This window comes from Anastrepha obliqua, chromosome 3 (genome assembly GCF_027943255.1).
Source record: "Anastrepha obliqua isolate idAnaObli1 chromosome 3, idAnaObli1_1.0, whole genome shotgun sequence".
NCBI lineage: Eukaryota > Metazoa > Arthropoda > Insecta > Diptera > Tephritidae > Anastrepha > Anastrepha obliqua.
The window spans coordinates 63,863,634-63,879,546 of NC_072894.1; the positions used below are offsets into that span (position 1 = coordinate 63,863,634).

The 15,913-nt window shown below is 36.5% G+C and overlaps 1 protein-coding gene across 1 annotated transcript in view; it reads right to left on the bottom strand.

Moving 5' to 3' along the window:
* The window catches only part of LOC129242035 (uncharacterized), a 47,720-nt gene extending 35,197 nt beyond the window's left edge, over positions 1-12,523 (bottom strand). The window contains exon 1 of the mRNA XM_054878595.1: positions 12,337-12,523. Within this exon, the coding sequence (XP_054734570.1) occupies positions 12,337-12,523 (187 nt within the window). The remainder of the gene's footprint in view (positions 1-12,336) is intronic.
* Between the last annotated feature and the right edge of the window lie 3,390 nt (positions 12,524-15,913).

The window sequence follows — 15,913 nt, forward strand, 5'->3', positions numbered from 1 at the left end:
ATGTTACTAACTTCTCAATAAGGAAAATACAATGTTTTTATTTTTTGGTTTGTCTTCATGGTACTTTGTCTGTTTACAACAAGCATAAATCTTCCAACGAATTATTTCTAATATAAATTTTTGTCCCTTCTTTCGAGTCTAAATAATGAAGCTTGCCCTTGCGCATCTGCAGGCAAGCTACCGAACGACACTCATACGTGAATGCTTAAATATCATGAGAAAAATTTTGGCAGAAGATTCCGGCAAGCATACATACCAATGCATACGCCAACCACAGGTACCAAAATTATATTGTTTGTCCTCAACGGTTGCGTTTACTCGATTCACGATCAATTTAAGCAGCAACGTTCGAAAAGTCAGCGGCAATTGCCGCGATTTAGATCGCATGACTTTTGATACGAATCACAAACACGTACGACGGGCACACATTAACTTTCACTTGAGTTTTTTAATCGTTGAGTCAGCGGGTGCGCGTGCAAAAAATTTCATCACAACAGAAATTAAATAAAAATACTTGTACAATAAGAAAAAAGAAGAAATTATAGAAAAAAATCCATCGCCAAAAAATGTATCCATATGGGAGAGAAAATCTATGAAATTTTATCATAAGGAAAAGTTAAATTATTTTCTAAAATCAATGAAATGAAAACAAATTTCGCGGTCAATGCCAAACAAGGCTGGCAATTGTAATGCAAACAACTGGCAATGGATGCCAGTAGAATGCAGCTGGAAATCGAAAATGAAATCATATTATGCGCACAATGCTGCTACAGTTACGCTGGATTCAAAGACAACAACAAAATTTCTGTCCGATTTGTTTCGCGCCTAAACTGAAATGCTACCAAACCCGATGGACTGCTGACATTGCGGCTCCATGGCGAGCATTTACGAGTTTCAGACACACTTTGCTCATACTGACTTTTAATTGTTGTGCCACTGTTGTTGTTGCTGTAGTGGTTGCTATTACATTTAAAAGTATGTAAACAAGTTTTCGGCGCATCTCCGCATACGCGTCATACCATAATCAAATGCATTTCACTGCCGTTTTATCGTCTTGTGGCTTTATCGTATTTTTTCGCTGTTCGCTTATTAATTTCCACTGAACAAAATTTCACTACTTGAGTGTTGTTTTTTTCTTTCACATTATTCGAAAACCTTTTAACATACATATATGGGATATATATGTGCATACATATGTATATGTGTAGGAATGGAAACGTTTAATATTTCGTCACATTCAGTTTTGGTTTTTTTTTGTGTGTTTATTGTTTACCTGTTTGTCAGCTTTGTTTTTACGTTGAAAGCTTAACATTTGCATTTTATTCATTCACTTGTTTACTCTATTAAACAATTCTTACACTCAAACAATTCACTACTTATGTGCTTCAAACACTTATAGAGACGGAATCACGAGTGTTATTGTTGTTGTTGTTCTTGTGTTAATGTTAACAACCTAATTATTGTTAGGTTTAGCTTCCAACCAGTTTTAGTGACCGCCTTTGACTTACTCACTTACGCCTGCTTTATAAATGGGGATACCAAAACACCACGCGACCTCAAAATGTGCCCAATAAACCATGACTAAGTAAAAGAGTCTGTAAATTAATTATGAAGAAGGAAGGACTGAACTTCATATACCTGCGCAGATTTTACAATAATAAAATTTCGGAATTCACAGAGAGAACGTTGATTCGAATCTCGGTGAAACACCAAAATTAAGAAAAACATTTTTCTAAATAAAAAAGCTAATAGGCGTTGAGAGTTATAGCTGCGGTGACCATAAATTTGAATCGAAAATGCAGGACAGTTTTTGAAATAATATAGCACATGAGCTGAAAAGTCCGGGCCTAACGAAGAAAACACGTATTTTTTTTGTTCAAAAGTAACTTTGTTCATCAATGTAATTTCGATAAAGAACAACGCTCCAGCCGAACTCTAATATTTTAATACCACTTTTGTAGAAAGAGTTATCTTCTGCCTCAAAATAGACCTCAGTTTCTGCAATAACCTCTTTCTCCGAGCTAAGTTTCTTACTGGCGAGGATTTTTTAGGTCTGCGAACAGCCAGTAGTCGCTGGGAGCCAAATCTGGTGAATACGGTGGATATGGGAGCAATTTTAAGTTCAATTCATGTAATTTTGCCAGTGCCAAAGCGGCACCTACTTTAAATAGAGCTTTCTCGTAATCACATACTCATGCAATATAAAACCAACACGTTTTTTTGATATCTTTACGACGTCAGCTAATTCACGTAAATTCACTTTTCGATTTTTCGAAACGATTTTGTGGGTTTTTTGCAGTTTTCTGGTGTTATTACCTTACTTGGACGGCAGCGGACGTGCATCATTGGTGTCTCTACGACCACGTTTGAAGTCAGCAAACCATCGTTTTCGAGCGGAGTCCCATAACACTTTTCAAGCCATTGCTTGAATTGCATTGAATTTTTTCCCACCAAGAAGTAGTGTAAAATTAAAAGACGAATTTTTTTTTATCCATTGTTTTGAAAATAACAAAAGTCGCGTCACTCTTAGCAAAATAACTCACGAACTAATAGAATATCTTGAAACTTGACTGACTGATTTTTTTTAAGGTTAGTACTAACTGAAAAGGAGGTGAATGCAATAAAACCAGTGCCATCTATGTGTTAGGCCCAAACAGCAATAAAAGCAATAAGCTCACATTGTGTTAAGGCCAAAAATGTTCTATGGCCTCCCATGGAAAGACCAGCCGCAAGCAGTAGGCTGCATATATATTGAGATAGCAAAACGTGCTGTTAGACTACCATTTGAACAAAAGAACAACATACCAAAACCGCTAAATACAATATACAACGAAATGGGCGACTACATGAAAAGGCGAGTGGATTCTAAGTGGAATAATCTGACTGCATGCAAAACAACAAAAGTCATGTGTAGAACTAACGACAAAAACTGACTCAATTCGTACTTACGCTCTCGCGAAAAGACTGCAGAACTATCATGAGTATGCTAACAGGTCATAATCTATTGGCAGCACATGCGTACAAGATAATACGGACAAATGCAGAGAGGATGTTGAGGAAACTTTAGAGCCCCTTCTGTGCATTTACTCGGCCTTATTTAAACGCGCTTAAAATGCCTGGAAGCCTCACTGTTTCAGGGTCTGGAGGACGTCTCAAAAGTGGATCTCCCAACTCTGCCTAGATTCGCTAAAAGCATTGAAATCCTACAATATTCATAGGGGTCGGTCTCCATCTGGTACCGCTACAGACCAAACGGTCTATGCGTGATTTAATGCCTACCAGGCTAACCTATCCTAACCTAACCTATGTGTTAGGCCCGGTACTTTTTAACATATATACTGATTGTTAATAAAATAGATGCACGATATTTTGATCAGTTTTCTGTTATTTAGCTTTTATTTATAAAAATTATTTTATTGTATGGCAAAAACTATGTAAATATGTTTTTCAAACTTTGTCCAAAAATTATGAAAATCCTACAAATTTTCTACGAAGTGTCAAACTTTTTAATCAGAATTTTTAGAATCATGTTTAGTACGTAGTTTTTTAGCTAATTAATTGTTAGCAATGTATAACGTGAGTTGCAAATTACTTCAAAATACCGTTGATGTAAAAAATAAAAATTGCTGACTGTCGTCCACACAAAGTACGTTCGATAATTTTTTGTACCTATACTCTGTGAGTTTTAGGAAGAAGAGTAAGCTTACACAAATGATTGGGACGCCATTCGATCATAACCGTTGGCCTCTACATCGTCTATATCTGTGTGACTAACAAACGCTTTTGCAAAACGTAATATATCTATAGTTGGATTCAACACATGAAACAAATACTTCATTTCGCATTCATGTGAAAACGTTTAATTCATTTGGAGTTAACGAATATCTACTGTGGAGCTACAGAAAGGCCGGCCGGAAAAATTGTTGCTATTTAACGCTCAATTTCCTGTTTTACAGCATTTTTAAATCATCCGTTGACTGCTACTTTACTAGCTTTCATTCAAGTTCGGTGCGTTGTACACTCGAATGTGCGTATTAGGCCGGGGCGATTTTGTAATTCATACCGCGAACCAGAAATTGTGATTGCTCTTATCGTTACGAATAAAAAATTAATCGTAAAAGGTAAAAAATGAGTTCTGGAGTTTAAAATTTTTACTTTTACGGAACAGCCTTGGTTTATACACGTATACAATTTTGAAGGCACAATAGATGATAAAAAATAATTGCAATAATTGATTCACAAATTGCATGCAAAAGTTTACGCTTAATACAAAGATGAGATGAGAATATAAATAAAAAAGCAGAATCATTTTTGATATGCGACCAAATTTTGAAATTTGAAACAAGTGCACTCATCCAAAGGGTGGTTAAATTTTAAGGGCCGATGTTGAATGTGAACCTCACCTAAAGGTCAACGACACCATTGGACTTCTTTCTTTGGGGTTATTTGAAAGAAAAGGTGTACGTCGATAAGCCAGCAACAATTCAAGAGCTAAAGGATGAGATAATTCGGCACATTAACGGCACAGAATCTCAATTATGCCTCAGCGTCATCAAAAATTTGGACCATCGGATGGAGGTGTGCCGCCATTTGGCCAATATTTTACTCCATACATAATTGAGCTACACTAGTATTATCATAATAAAGAGAAGCGACAATAATTTCTTAAAAGAATTGTATTATATTTAAAATCAACACCGGCCCTTGAAACTTAATCACCCTTTACATTTAACTGTTAGTAATCTCAAATTTGTTAGCTAATCTCAAATTTCATTTCATGTTACTAAAGCCAGCTGACTTCCCTATAATCTATGTTGGCAACATTCTACAATCGGATTGTTGGTTTAGGAGCTATTCATGAAATTATCGACAATTTTGAATAATTTTTATCAAAATTTATTGAAATTTGTGTTAATTAAAATTTTGTTTTCTTGGCTATTTTTCTTGAGCATTAAAGTTTTTTAATATATATTTTATATTGCTAAAACCTGCTACCTATATTGCACCTTACTTACCTGAAACATTCGAGTTCAAAGGTGGAAAAATCAGAAAGGTAACCATACATGAAATTCTGACAAAAATTAAGAATATAAACAATAAAAAATCTCTGATAAAATGCTCTGATGTACTACGTGGAAACAGGTGTTCCACAAGGAAGCGTTTTGGGGCCACTCTTATACATTATCTATACACATGATATACCCTGCCCAAATGATGATAGCATGATTGCAACTTTTGCTGACACCGTTTTAATGCCATCTAACAAAAACATAAATTTGCCACAAATAAACTACAAGAGCTACTTAACCCAACGCTGGCCTGGTTCAATACATGGGGAATCTAAATTAACACTCATAAAACTATCCAAGTAATATACACAAACAGAAAGTATGATCCACAAATATTGACTATAAATAATAAAGTCATTAAATATGATACAAAAGGCAAATATTTAGGCATAATAATTAATGCAAAACTGACCTGGAAGAAGCATATACTTCAGAAGAAAAACGAAGTTAAAAACAGATTCAGACAACTCTACTACTACTAAATTGTTACTCTACAAAACTCTTATAACTCCGATCTGGAAATATGGCATCGAACTATGGGGAATAGCAAGCAAATCAAACATTAAAATAATGCAACGACTACAATCAAAAATCCTAAGGACTATCACAAACACACATACACAGGGACCTCAAAATTAAATTTAAGGAAGACGTCACGAGAATGTAGCACAAAGCATATTCACAGACTACTAACACACACAAACGAAGATGTGCTGAAAATTCCACATTCAGAACTGCAAAAACGAAGACTAAAACGAATCCGACAGCCCTAGCAGATACAGGGTGGCTGATGAATTTTGCTACATTAAGAAACTCAAATAACTTTTTTTTTAGTGTATGGAATTCATTTATTTTTTTTTTTCAAGTTGAAGGTCATTAAATTTTATTAAATATAGCTTAACTATTATAGTTTTAAAAATAATTGAATTGAAATGCCCCCCATGCTCGTTGACACAAGTGCGGCATCTTAGTAAAAAGTTGTTCATTGCTGCTTTGAGAGTTGCGACAGGAATAGCCGCAATTGTTGCCCGAATGGATTGTTTTAGTTCATCCAAATTTGTTGGCTTTGTTTTATAAACTTCTTGTTTACATAAACCCCACAAGAAAAAGTCAGGTGCAGTAAGGTCAGGCGACCTGGGGGGCCAACGAAATTCGGAGTTTCTTGAAGTTAGTTTATTGGGAAATTTTCGTCGCAACTCTGTCATAACAGTCTGGGCTATGTGAGACGTTGCCCCATCTTGTTGAAACCACACAGAGTTGAAAGGAATTCTCTTTCGGCGTAGTTCTGGATAGAAAAATTCTTTCAACATTTTCAAATAACGGTCTCCAGTAACCGTAACGGTGTGACCATTTTCTTCAAAAAAATAAGGCCCGACAATACAGCGTGAAGAAACCGCACACCACACTGTCACGCGAAGAGGATGCAATTCCGTCTCGTGGAGTATCTGTGGGTTAGAAGTACTCCATATTCGACAATTTTGTTTGTTCACATTGCCGTTTAAATCGAAATGGGCCTCATCAGACATGAAAAGGCAGTTTAACATGTTTTGGTCTTCTTCCACCATTTGCAGGATCTTCTGCCGAAATTCAAAGCGAATCGGCAAGTCTGCTGCATTCAGTTTGTTAACCATTTTAATTTTGTAGGGAAATAATTCTAAATCTTTGTGCATTATTGTTTGCAAAGACTGTCGGCTGACACCAAGTTGAGCAGATAAGCTTCTTGTTGAAACCCTTGGATTGCTTTGTATAGCTGCAGCTACAGCAGCGATCGTTTCCTCCGTCCGAACTGGTGGGTTTCGATGATAAGGCCTTCTTGCGACTGTTCCTTGCTCAGCAAAATTATTCACCAGTCTCATTATGGTCCATCTGCTCGGGGATCGCCGCCAAACATCCGCCTGTACTCTCTCTGTACCAAAACTACGGACTCCAGTGCGTGATAGCGGCGGACTATCAAAATTCTTGTTTGCGTGTCCCAGTTATCCATTTTAATAAATTTTAAAGATCAATCTGCAAATTAAAACAAAAATGGAACAGATAACTTAAAACGAAAAAAAGTTATTCAATTTTTTTTTTTGGTAGCTGTGGCTTTCATCAGCCACCCTGTACTTCATCACTAAAATAAACATCAACCTGTTCTACGTTTTATGTCATATAATTCTTATTTGCATTATCCCTGGGCGGCCGCCGTAGCCGAATGGGTTGGTGCGTGATCACCATTCGGAATTCACTGAGAGGTCGTTGGTTCGAATCTCGGTGAAAGCAAAATTAATAAAAAAAAACATTTTTCTAATAGCGGTCGCCCCTCGGCAGGCAATGGCAAACCTCCGAGTGTATTTCTGCCATGAAAAAGCTCCTCATAAAAAAAAATATCTGCCGTTCGGAGTCGGCTTGAAACTGTAGGTCCCTCCATTTGTGGAACAACACCAAGACGCACACCACAAATAGGAGGAGGAGCTCGGCCAAACACCTAACAGAAGTGTACGCGCCAATTATTTATTTTTTTTTTTATTATCCCTCTTATGTTGTAAAAAAAAATGTACTTTAAATATTAATTTAATGTTACGTTTATATTTCCATAATTGTTATAAAAATTACTAAGTGTCAAAAGGTGGCAGATGTAATAAATTTAAAAAAAAATATTGAATAATAAATGTAGTAATTGTAAGCACTAAAGAAAAAATACCTACAAAAAGTGTCCGTACAATTTGGTCATATCTCAAAAGCGATTCTACTTTTTTTATATTCTGACTTCATATTTGGATTCAGTGTAAAATTTTATAACAAACTGATGTACCAAATGTGACTATTTTTTTATTTTTGTCCTATTATGTGTGAACTAATCATGTTCCATAAAAAACAAATTTGGAACCTCAAAATTATATACATTGTAGACCTATGTATGTCGTAGAAATTTTTTTTATGTATACAGGGTAGGCCATATTCGACGGACCCATCAGTCCAAGCAGATTTTTACCATGGAACAGTACACGCCGCGCGAGCGCTCCCAAATTATTGAAATTTACATTCAACAAAAGAAGTCAAAAGAAGAAGAACAAAATGATCATGTCCAATGAGGCTCACTTCTTATTGAATGGGACGGTAAACAAGCAAAATTGCCATATTTACGCCACTGAAACTCCTCACGAAATCCAAGAGGTACCTCTTTACGACGAAAAAGTCACTGTTTGGTGCGGCGTTAGTGGGAACACGATTATTGGGCCGTTTTTCTTCGAAAATGAAGATGGCCAAGCTGTTACCGTCAATCAGGAGCGTTATCGCGAAATGATAACCACTTTTGTGATGCCAATTACTCGTCGAAAGCGTATGAGGCAGTTCTGGTTTCAACAAGACGGCGCTCCACCACACACAGCTCGCACCGCAATCGATTTTTTGAAGAAATTGTTTCCTCGTCGTTTGATGTCGAAAAATAGCGATTTTGACTGGCCACCGCGTTCGCCCGATTTAACACCACCTTACGTCTTCTTGTGGGGATATTTAAAATCAAAGGTTTATATTAATAAGCCAAAGACCATAGAAGAGCTCAAGAACAACATCCGTGAGGAAATAGCCGCTATTCCAGCCGAAATGTTAGCTAAAACTATGGAAAATGCTACAAAATGGGCACAATACGCCGTACAGGCTCAAGGCGGCCATTTGAGAGATATCATACTCAGTGATGTCAACAAATCTACTTGAATCAAATAAAATGATTATTATCGTCAACATCAAAAAAATTGTGTTTTTCTTTGATTTCAAAAAAACACATGGGTCCGTCGAATATGGGCAACCCTGTATTCGCAATAAGAAGAGGAATGTGCGAATACAAATCGTCCCGGTCTAAGTGTTCGCATGCATGTCCACGCATGGGCTGTGTCTACTTTACACAAATATATGAATAAATGCGATGCACCTACTTAGCAACAGGTTATTTCAATAAATTTGCCCCATTTAAATTTATGCATACACTACATATGTAGGTACACTTAAACAAATGTGTGTGAGTGCATGCACTGAGTATTTAAACGTACAAAGTGGAAGTGATTTCTGGCATACAGACATACATAAGTACATATATGCATATGTATGTATTTAGAACAAGAATATTAAGCTTCAAGAAGAAATATGACAATGACAACAATTATTTGTTTTTATAACCGATCAAATATAAAAACAGTGTACTGTAGAGTAACCTGTAATTTACGGTTACCTGCCCACAGTGAAACGTTAAAAAATTATACATATCTTTGCACCTCTACAAATGAAACACTTCAGCGGTGGCACCAAGATGCGCATGCAACTTTTCACTACCATGAAATCAAGTGCTTATACGCTAATGTAATTTGTGCGATTTTATTTTTGTGGCACATGATTCAGTTGCCGTAAAACAGTTGCTTTTGTTGCAAACACTTGACAATGGCAATCTTCATAGCCTACATACTCGTCGGCATCCGTAATTGCCATTAAGCATTAATGTGGCAATTGCTGCTGCACTTCTTTACAATGGTGCAACATGCTTGCTGCAGTACTTTTATTTTTGTTTGCATGCGAAATGGGTAAAGTTAATGTAATGGGAATTATCGCGGCAGCGTGATGTGTTTGGCACTCCATACGCTGATGAAATTTGATTCTTTTGGCAGAACTGAGAGAGAATGTGCAAGTCATCTAATTGGAACGAGTACGAGTATTTGTAAATTTTGTGAGTATAGTAGATTTTAAGTTAAGTCGTTTGAATGGGAAAAATATTATATAAATAATAAATATGGAAGCGATCGAACATATGACTCGAATATAAATGCATTTGTATGCTTTCTCTAATCTAATCCAGTAACCTGATCCAAAGATCGTGTGGTGGTATCTTAATAAGTGTGGAGGAATTTATTAATAGTCAAAGCATGCATGCATTCTAGAAGAACGGATCGATGCATACAACCGCTTTGTTGATTTCAATTGTAGTTCCGTCACGGACGGATCTACTTACGACAAGATGATGCCGCAAAATCTGTCTTTTTAGATTAAGCTCAAAAATTTACAAACAGTTTTAGACAAAACAATCCGACATTTAACAACACTTTTTTATTTGATGCAACTTTTAAGTGGAGTGGAAAATCCGGAAAACCGAGAATACTTTTTCTAAGCGTGTTCGTATAATGCCCACATCACAGCTCACGTTTCGAGTTATGAATATAATAAATATATTCCAGTATTAGTATTATATGAAATACAAATAAACCAGAACATGATAACAAGGTACAGGGACAGATCCCTCACCGATGTAGGGGCAGGTATATACGGACCGGGAAAATATGGTATACTCGAAAAAGTAAGTCTATAAGTCTATGCAATAAAAAAATGTGCTCACTTTAATCTTGAACGCCACTATAGCAACAGAAGCTCAGCTGTCGTTACAGATAGTGAGGTAGGTACGTATTCTATGGGCTCAAGAGCGAATAGTAATTACTGAGATCAAAATGGCATAAAAATTTGTCCAGAAAGTGGCGTCCTCCCCATTTACAGGCCTAGAAACATTTTTTGGCCTAGAAAAGTTTAACTTCCATTTTTTGAGAAGTAGAAGAGCAGAGGAAGATTGAACTGGAACAGTCTACCGGGATTATGACAATTAAAGTGATAGGCAGCTTTGATAGGCACAATTTTAGAACCAGCACAGAAATTCTAAAAGGGTATTGTAAATTTAATTATCACCTTACTAATCTGGGAATATACACCATTGGAACTCCTAGGTTCTGTAGGGAGAAGATGACACGCACAAGCGGCACAAACACCTGGTTAAACATATTTTGTCAGAGTAGAAAATAAAACTGGATAAAGCAGCAAAGCGAATGGGTCTGGTAGTGGACAAAACGCAGTACCTCCTATTATCCAGCAAACAGTCGGCGAACTTACGTATCGGCACCCAGGTCACTGTTGACAGTTATGATTTCGATGTTGTTAGAGACTTCGTTTATTAAGGAACCAGCGTTAACACCCATAACAATGTCAGCCTTGAAATTCGAGGTAGAATCTCCCTTGTCAACGAGTGCTACTTTGGATTAAGTAGGCGATTGGGTAGTAAAATCCTCTCTCGACGAACAAAGCTAACACTTTATAAGGCTCTCACAATTTAAGTCTTAACGTATGGTGCAGAAGCTTAGATGATGGCAATATCCGATGAGGTATCACTTGGAGTGTTTGAGAGAAAGATTCTGCGGAAGATTTTTGACTTTTCCACGTTGGTTACATTATTGTTAATGCAGATTAGAGTTTAGCAAATAGTTAAAAGTCACACTACCGTCAAACCAGATAGCCGGTTTACAACTGGGGTAGCTTGGCTAGACTAAAAACCGCTTGACAGACCATGTGGAATGAGATGGTGCATTGTCTTGGCTAAAGCCACTAGCGATATTTTTACAAAAGCAAGAAGTAGAAGTTGAAAGAAGAATTCACAACGGGCAGTCACTATCATTTGGCGTGTTGTTTAAAAAACGCATATTGTGCATCTCGAGCAGCCCAAGCAACCCGCCAACACAATTTTTTGGCGAATATCCAAATTATTGGTATGAGTTTTATATTTTATTTTATTTTACAAAATTTACTTAAAAGATAGAATTATTATACAAACTAAAGTGCGCAGGGCTAGCAGTATGGGCTGTCAACTTTGATGAATTTACTGCTCAGCGGAATTTGGAAAAGAAATAAGTATGTGGATGCTCCACAACTTAATATAAGATGTCAATGGGGACAATTAAAATTAATTTAAATGCCAGAAAACGAATATTGCTCTCTGTTTAACTTAAGCAAAATGGTGAAAATAGTTTAGGTCACTAAGCCTGTAATTACATACAAAATTTCTTTACCTTCATTTCATAGAAACCTCAATTTAGCCATATGAATCAAAACAAAGAATCAACTTTGTAATAAGAGGATTGAATACTTTTCTCCGGCAAACAAAACTCACTTTTTTATTTTTTTGGAAGGAAAGTGTTAGCTTACACCTCATTCGTTTTGGCATGACGTATTCAACATCTGTTTAGAAATATTGTAACAAGCAAACCTCTTTCGAAATTTCCAGTCTCAAGCACTATCATTGTCGTTAATCATACTTGTTCGCTTTTGACTAGAATGATAAATGTAAATGCTTACACTAACAAACAAAACTTGTATATAGGTATTTATGTAGTCTATGCAATTTTCACTTTCCGATAGCCGGTGTTATTTTCTAGCTTATTAATAGCTCCATTTATTTCAATTTTGCACTTTTCAAACGACTTACCATTTGTGATCTGTGCTCTTGCTGTGCTGGCACCGGTATTTCCAGCTCCTATTGCACCAGCACCAGCGCCCGCGCCAACAACATTTGCTTGACCACCAGCGCCACCCAATGTTGTTGTACTCCAACAGTGTACGAACGGTAAGAGAGTCAGCAATGCTAACGCATAACTACTCCGTGGCCAATCCATCGGGGATTTATGTCAAGCCAATAATTTTCTACAGGTACAACTGCTTTTGCTGTTGTCAATGCTCGATGACAATCGACAAAACAATCAATTTAACGTAGATTTGGACCTTTTACCCAGGCGCTTGATAACAGTATTTCGAATGGGCGCGTATTATTATTTGAATGTTTACAAGTTATTTATACACCGCACAACCTCCGTTAGTTTGAAAGAAAAGAAATCACAATTTTTCCAGTATCTTTGTGCATATTAATGAAAATACGCATAAAAGAAAGATAAATACGGCATATTTTACAATTTTATATCAAATCTGTAAGCATTTATGCCTATAAATATATATATTTGTATATCCATGTGAGTATGCATGCATATGAATTGGGTCACTTTAGCGGTATTGCTAGACTGTTTGATGTCTTGATCGCCTTGCTTGCGACCAGCGCTGCTCACTCGCCAGGCATACTCGATGCGCAGGCGCACACAAAACACACTCACACGCACGTCTTTAATTACACTTTAGCTGCTGCTGTCTTACTCGTAAAAGCATTGGCGCGCACACATGTCCAGTTATGAAATTGCTCAAAAGAAATAAGGCATCCGAAAATAAAAAAAAAACGGTAAAAATACTATAACGACTTTAATTTCACCGGCGAATACAATGATGGCTCTGTAGTATGAATATCTCGATTTTACTGGTTTTTACTTTTCAATGTTTGTATGCAATAATAAAAAATCATAACAACCGCGCATCTGTCTATAGTATTGAGCTGGGATGTCCGCTGTATCTCGTCGAAAAGATTCGTTGCAAACACGACCAAGTTCAAGGTAAGATTAAGCCATGACTGGCATACGTAAGAAGCTTTATACCACAGCCGCTGTGTCCAATGAATAAATGGCCAACGTTTTCGTTGTATTACCAGAGCGAGAGATATAGCGATAGGGAGAGAATGTAACTTCATATTTGCGAGCGCATTGAAAAGATAGAGGGTGCAGCAGGTGAAACAGAGAGTGAGAATGCCACAGTGATGTTACAGTGGTGAGAGCGTATTTCGAGTCTCGCGCTTTCTTGAGCCATGCTGGTAGCTTTAGCAATAACTTTGAAGGTGGTACCTGTAGTCGCGTTAATCGGTGCTCATATTGTATTCGCTGTCAATCATTTTTTATAGACGACTGTGGTAAAGGAATTGCCATTACAGATAAGGTTCGCTTGCCTTGAGGGAAAATTATTATTATTATTAGTTAAGAGATAAATATACAGTAGACCTTCGCCTAAGGGACTTACAAATATTATTTGCATGATTGCAATAATTGCAGTCATTTAAAAATATTTTGTAAAAGTGGTATTATCCCTAGTATTTACTGGGTATTAATGGGTTAGTTAAAATTTTCTAAAATTAAACCATCTATAAGCATCCGTAATAGCTATTTGACAAAGTTTACAATTTTATTATCAAACTTATGTCATTGTTGAGATTAGAAAATTAGCTGCTCAATTTGTGCAAACAATAATTTAATTTAATTTTTTTCAATCAGTGATGAAGCGCTTAGAACTCCCATCTACGAATTGACAGCGCTCCGATAGCAAACCTGGACATTCAACCTCAAAGAGGATTCAATTTATGGCTGATGTCAGACAATCGATAGACTGCATCTTTCCCATGCATTTCAAGTCTAGTTAGAGACGAATTTGAATTTTCTTATTTTTTTCCGAGTGTCTGCTCACGGGAAAGCCATTGCGTGCAAAATATGTTGATGAAGTATTAAACAAATTAATATTTTGCGATTTTGCGCTAGAAAATTAATACAAATTTATCTATTTATGTATATATACATATGTATCTGTATAATACTTATATTATACATATAATTGGCGCTTACACTTTGAGTGTCTGGCCGAGCTCCTTCTACTAGTTATGGGGTGCGCGATGTTTTTCCACAAATACCAAAACCTAAAGTTTTAAGCCGACGCCGAACGGTAGATAGTTTTTTATGAGGAGCTTTTGCATAGCAGAAATACACTCGGAGGATTGCCATTGCCTGCCGAGAGGCAATCGCCTTTAGAAAAAACTTTTTCTATCATTAGGTGTTTCATGCACGGAGATTCGAACCTGCGCACTTCCAAATGGTAATCACTGACCAACCCATTCAGCTAAGACAGTGGTCATCTATTTATTTACATCTTCTCCAATATTTGGGTCATCGGATAGCTTTTTATCCGGGATAATACCTTTACTACATCTGGAAGTAAGGTTGAAAACTGCCAAACGGAGAGAGTTATAGAAATTTTCGCACCAAATGAATGAGTTAAATCTTGCTAGTATTTAAATCCAGAGCATTTAGTTGTCCCAGAAAACTTAATATCCAAGCTTTAATAAATTTGCGTCAAGTCTCATATGATTCTCCAGCCGACAAGCAATGCCATTATCGGATATATGGTTTGGAAGCAGACTGATAGGAGCCTCAGGATGACTACATATGGCTGGTTTAAATAGTTTTGCACTTAAGCTTATAGTGAGTTAGCTTTTTAAATCAAAAAGTAACTTCCAGCCTCTATTGTCAGGTCAGGTACCTTCTACAACAAATAAGAAGAGAAGCTTAGTATAAACCTTGTGAGGATTTACGACCAATATTACTTGTTGTGCATAAGCTCACTTATTTTTAGCTAACTAAATTGTAATTTTATATATATATTTAGATTCATTTTATAATATATTCTATATACTTATACATACTTCAGAAGCGTTGTATCACATTTGAAGCTTAAAACAGGCAAAGTTTTTTATGACGTAATTCACATGCTGACGGATATACATATAAGACATATTGATATTTAGGAAGAAGGGAGACTATACCGAATAATAAAGTGTATTTCAAACCATAAAATTGTGTGTTTATTATCGAACCGCAAAACTTATTCAACAACCTAGTATGTGTGACTGCTGTTGGGAAGGTAATCCGCCTTCTTTTATAAATGTAGATTCTTTTTGTATTTTTTATGAATACTAGCAAACTTCTTTACAGTGGGCGTAAGATTCAAATTTTGATCTCGATCTATTTGGAACAATGCTCTAGCATATATAATATAATTTTAAAGGCGAAAGCATTCTCGATATTAAGGGGAAATGCAGGTGTGACACTTGGTCTTTCTGATGAAGTTAAATATCTAGGAGTAATCTTGGATAAGAAGCTAACTTGGGAGAAACACGTTTCACTGAAGGTGAATCGTGCATTGAAGATGCCGTAGAGCCTTTGGTAAAACCTGGGATCTGAAACCTGCTGTGGTCCTATGGATATACACAGCACTTATCAAACCAATCATCACTTACGCTTCTGTGGTCTGGTGGCGACGGAGCATGGTTGAGTCCACAATCCAGGAACTATACAGGCTGCAAAGAA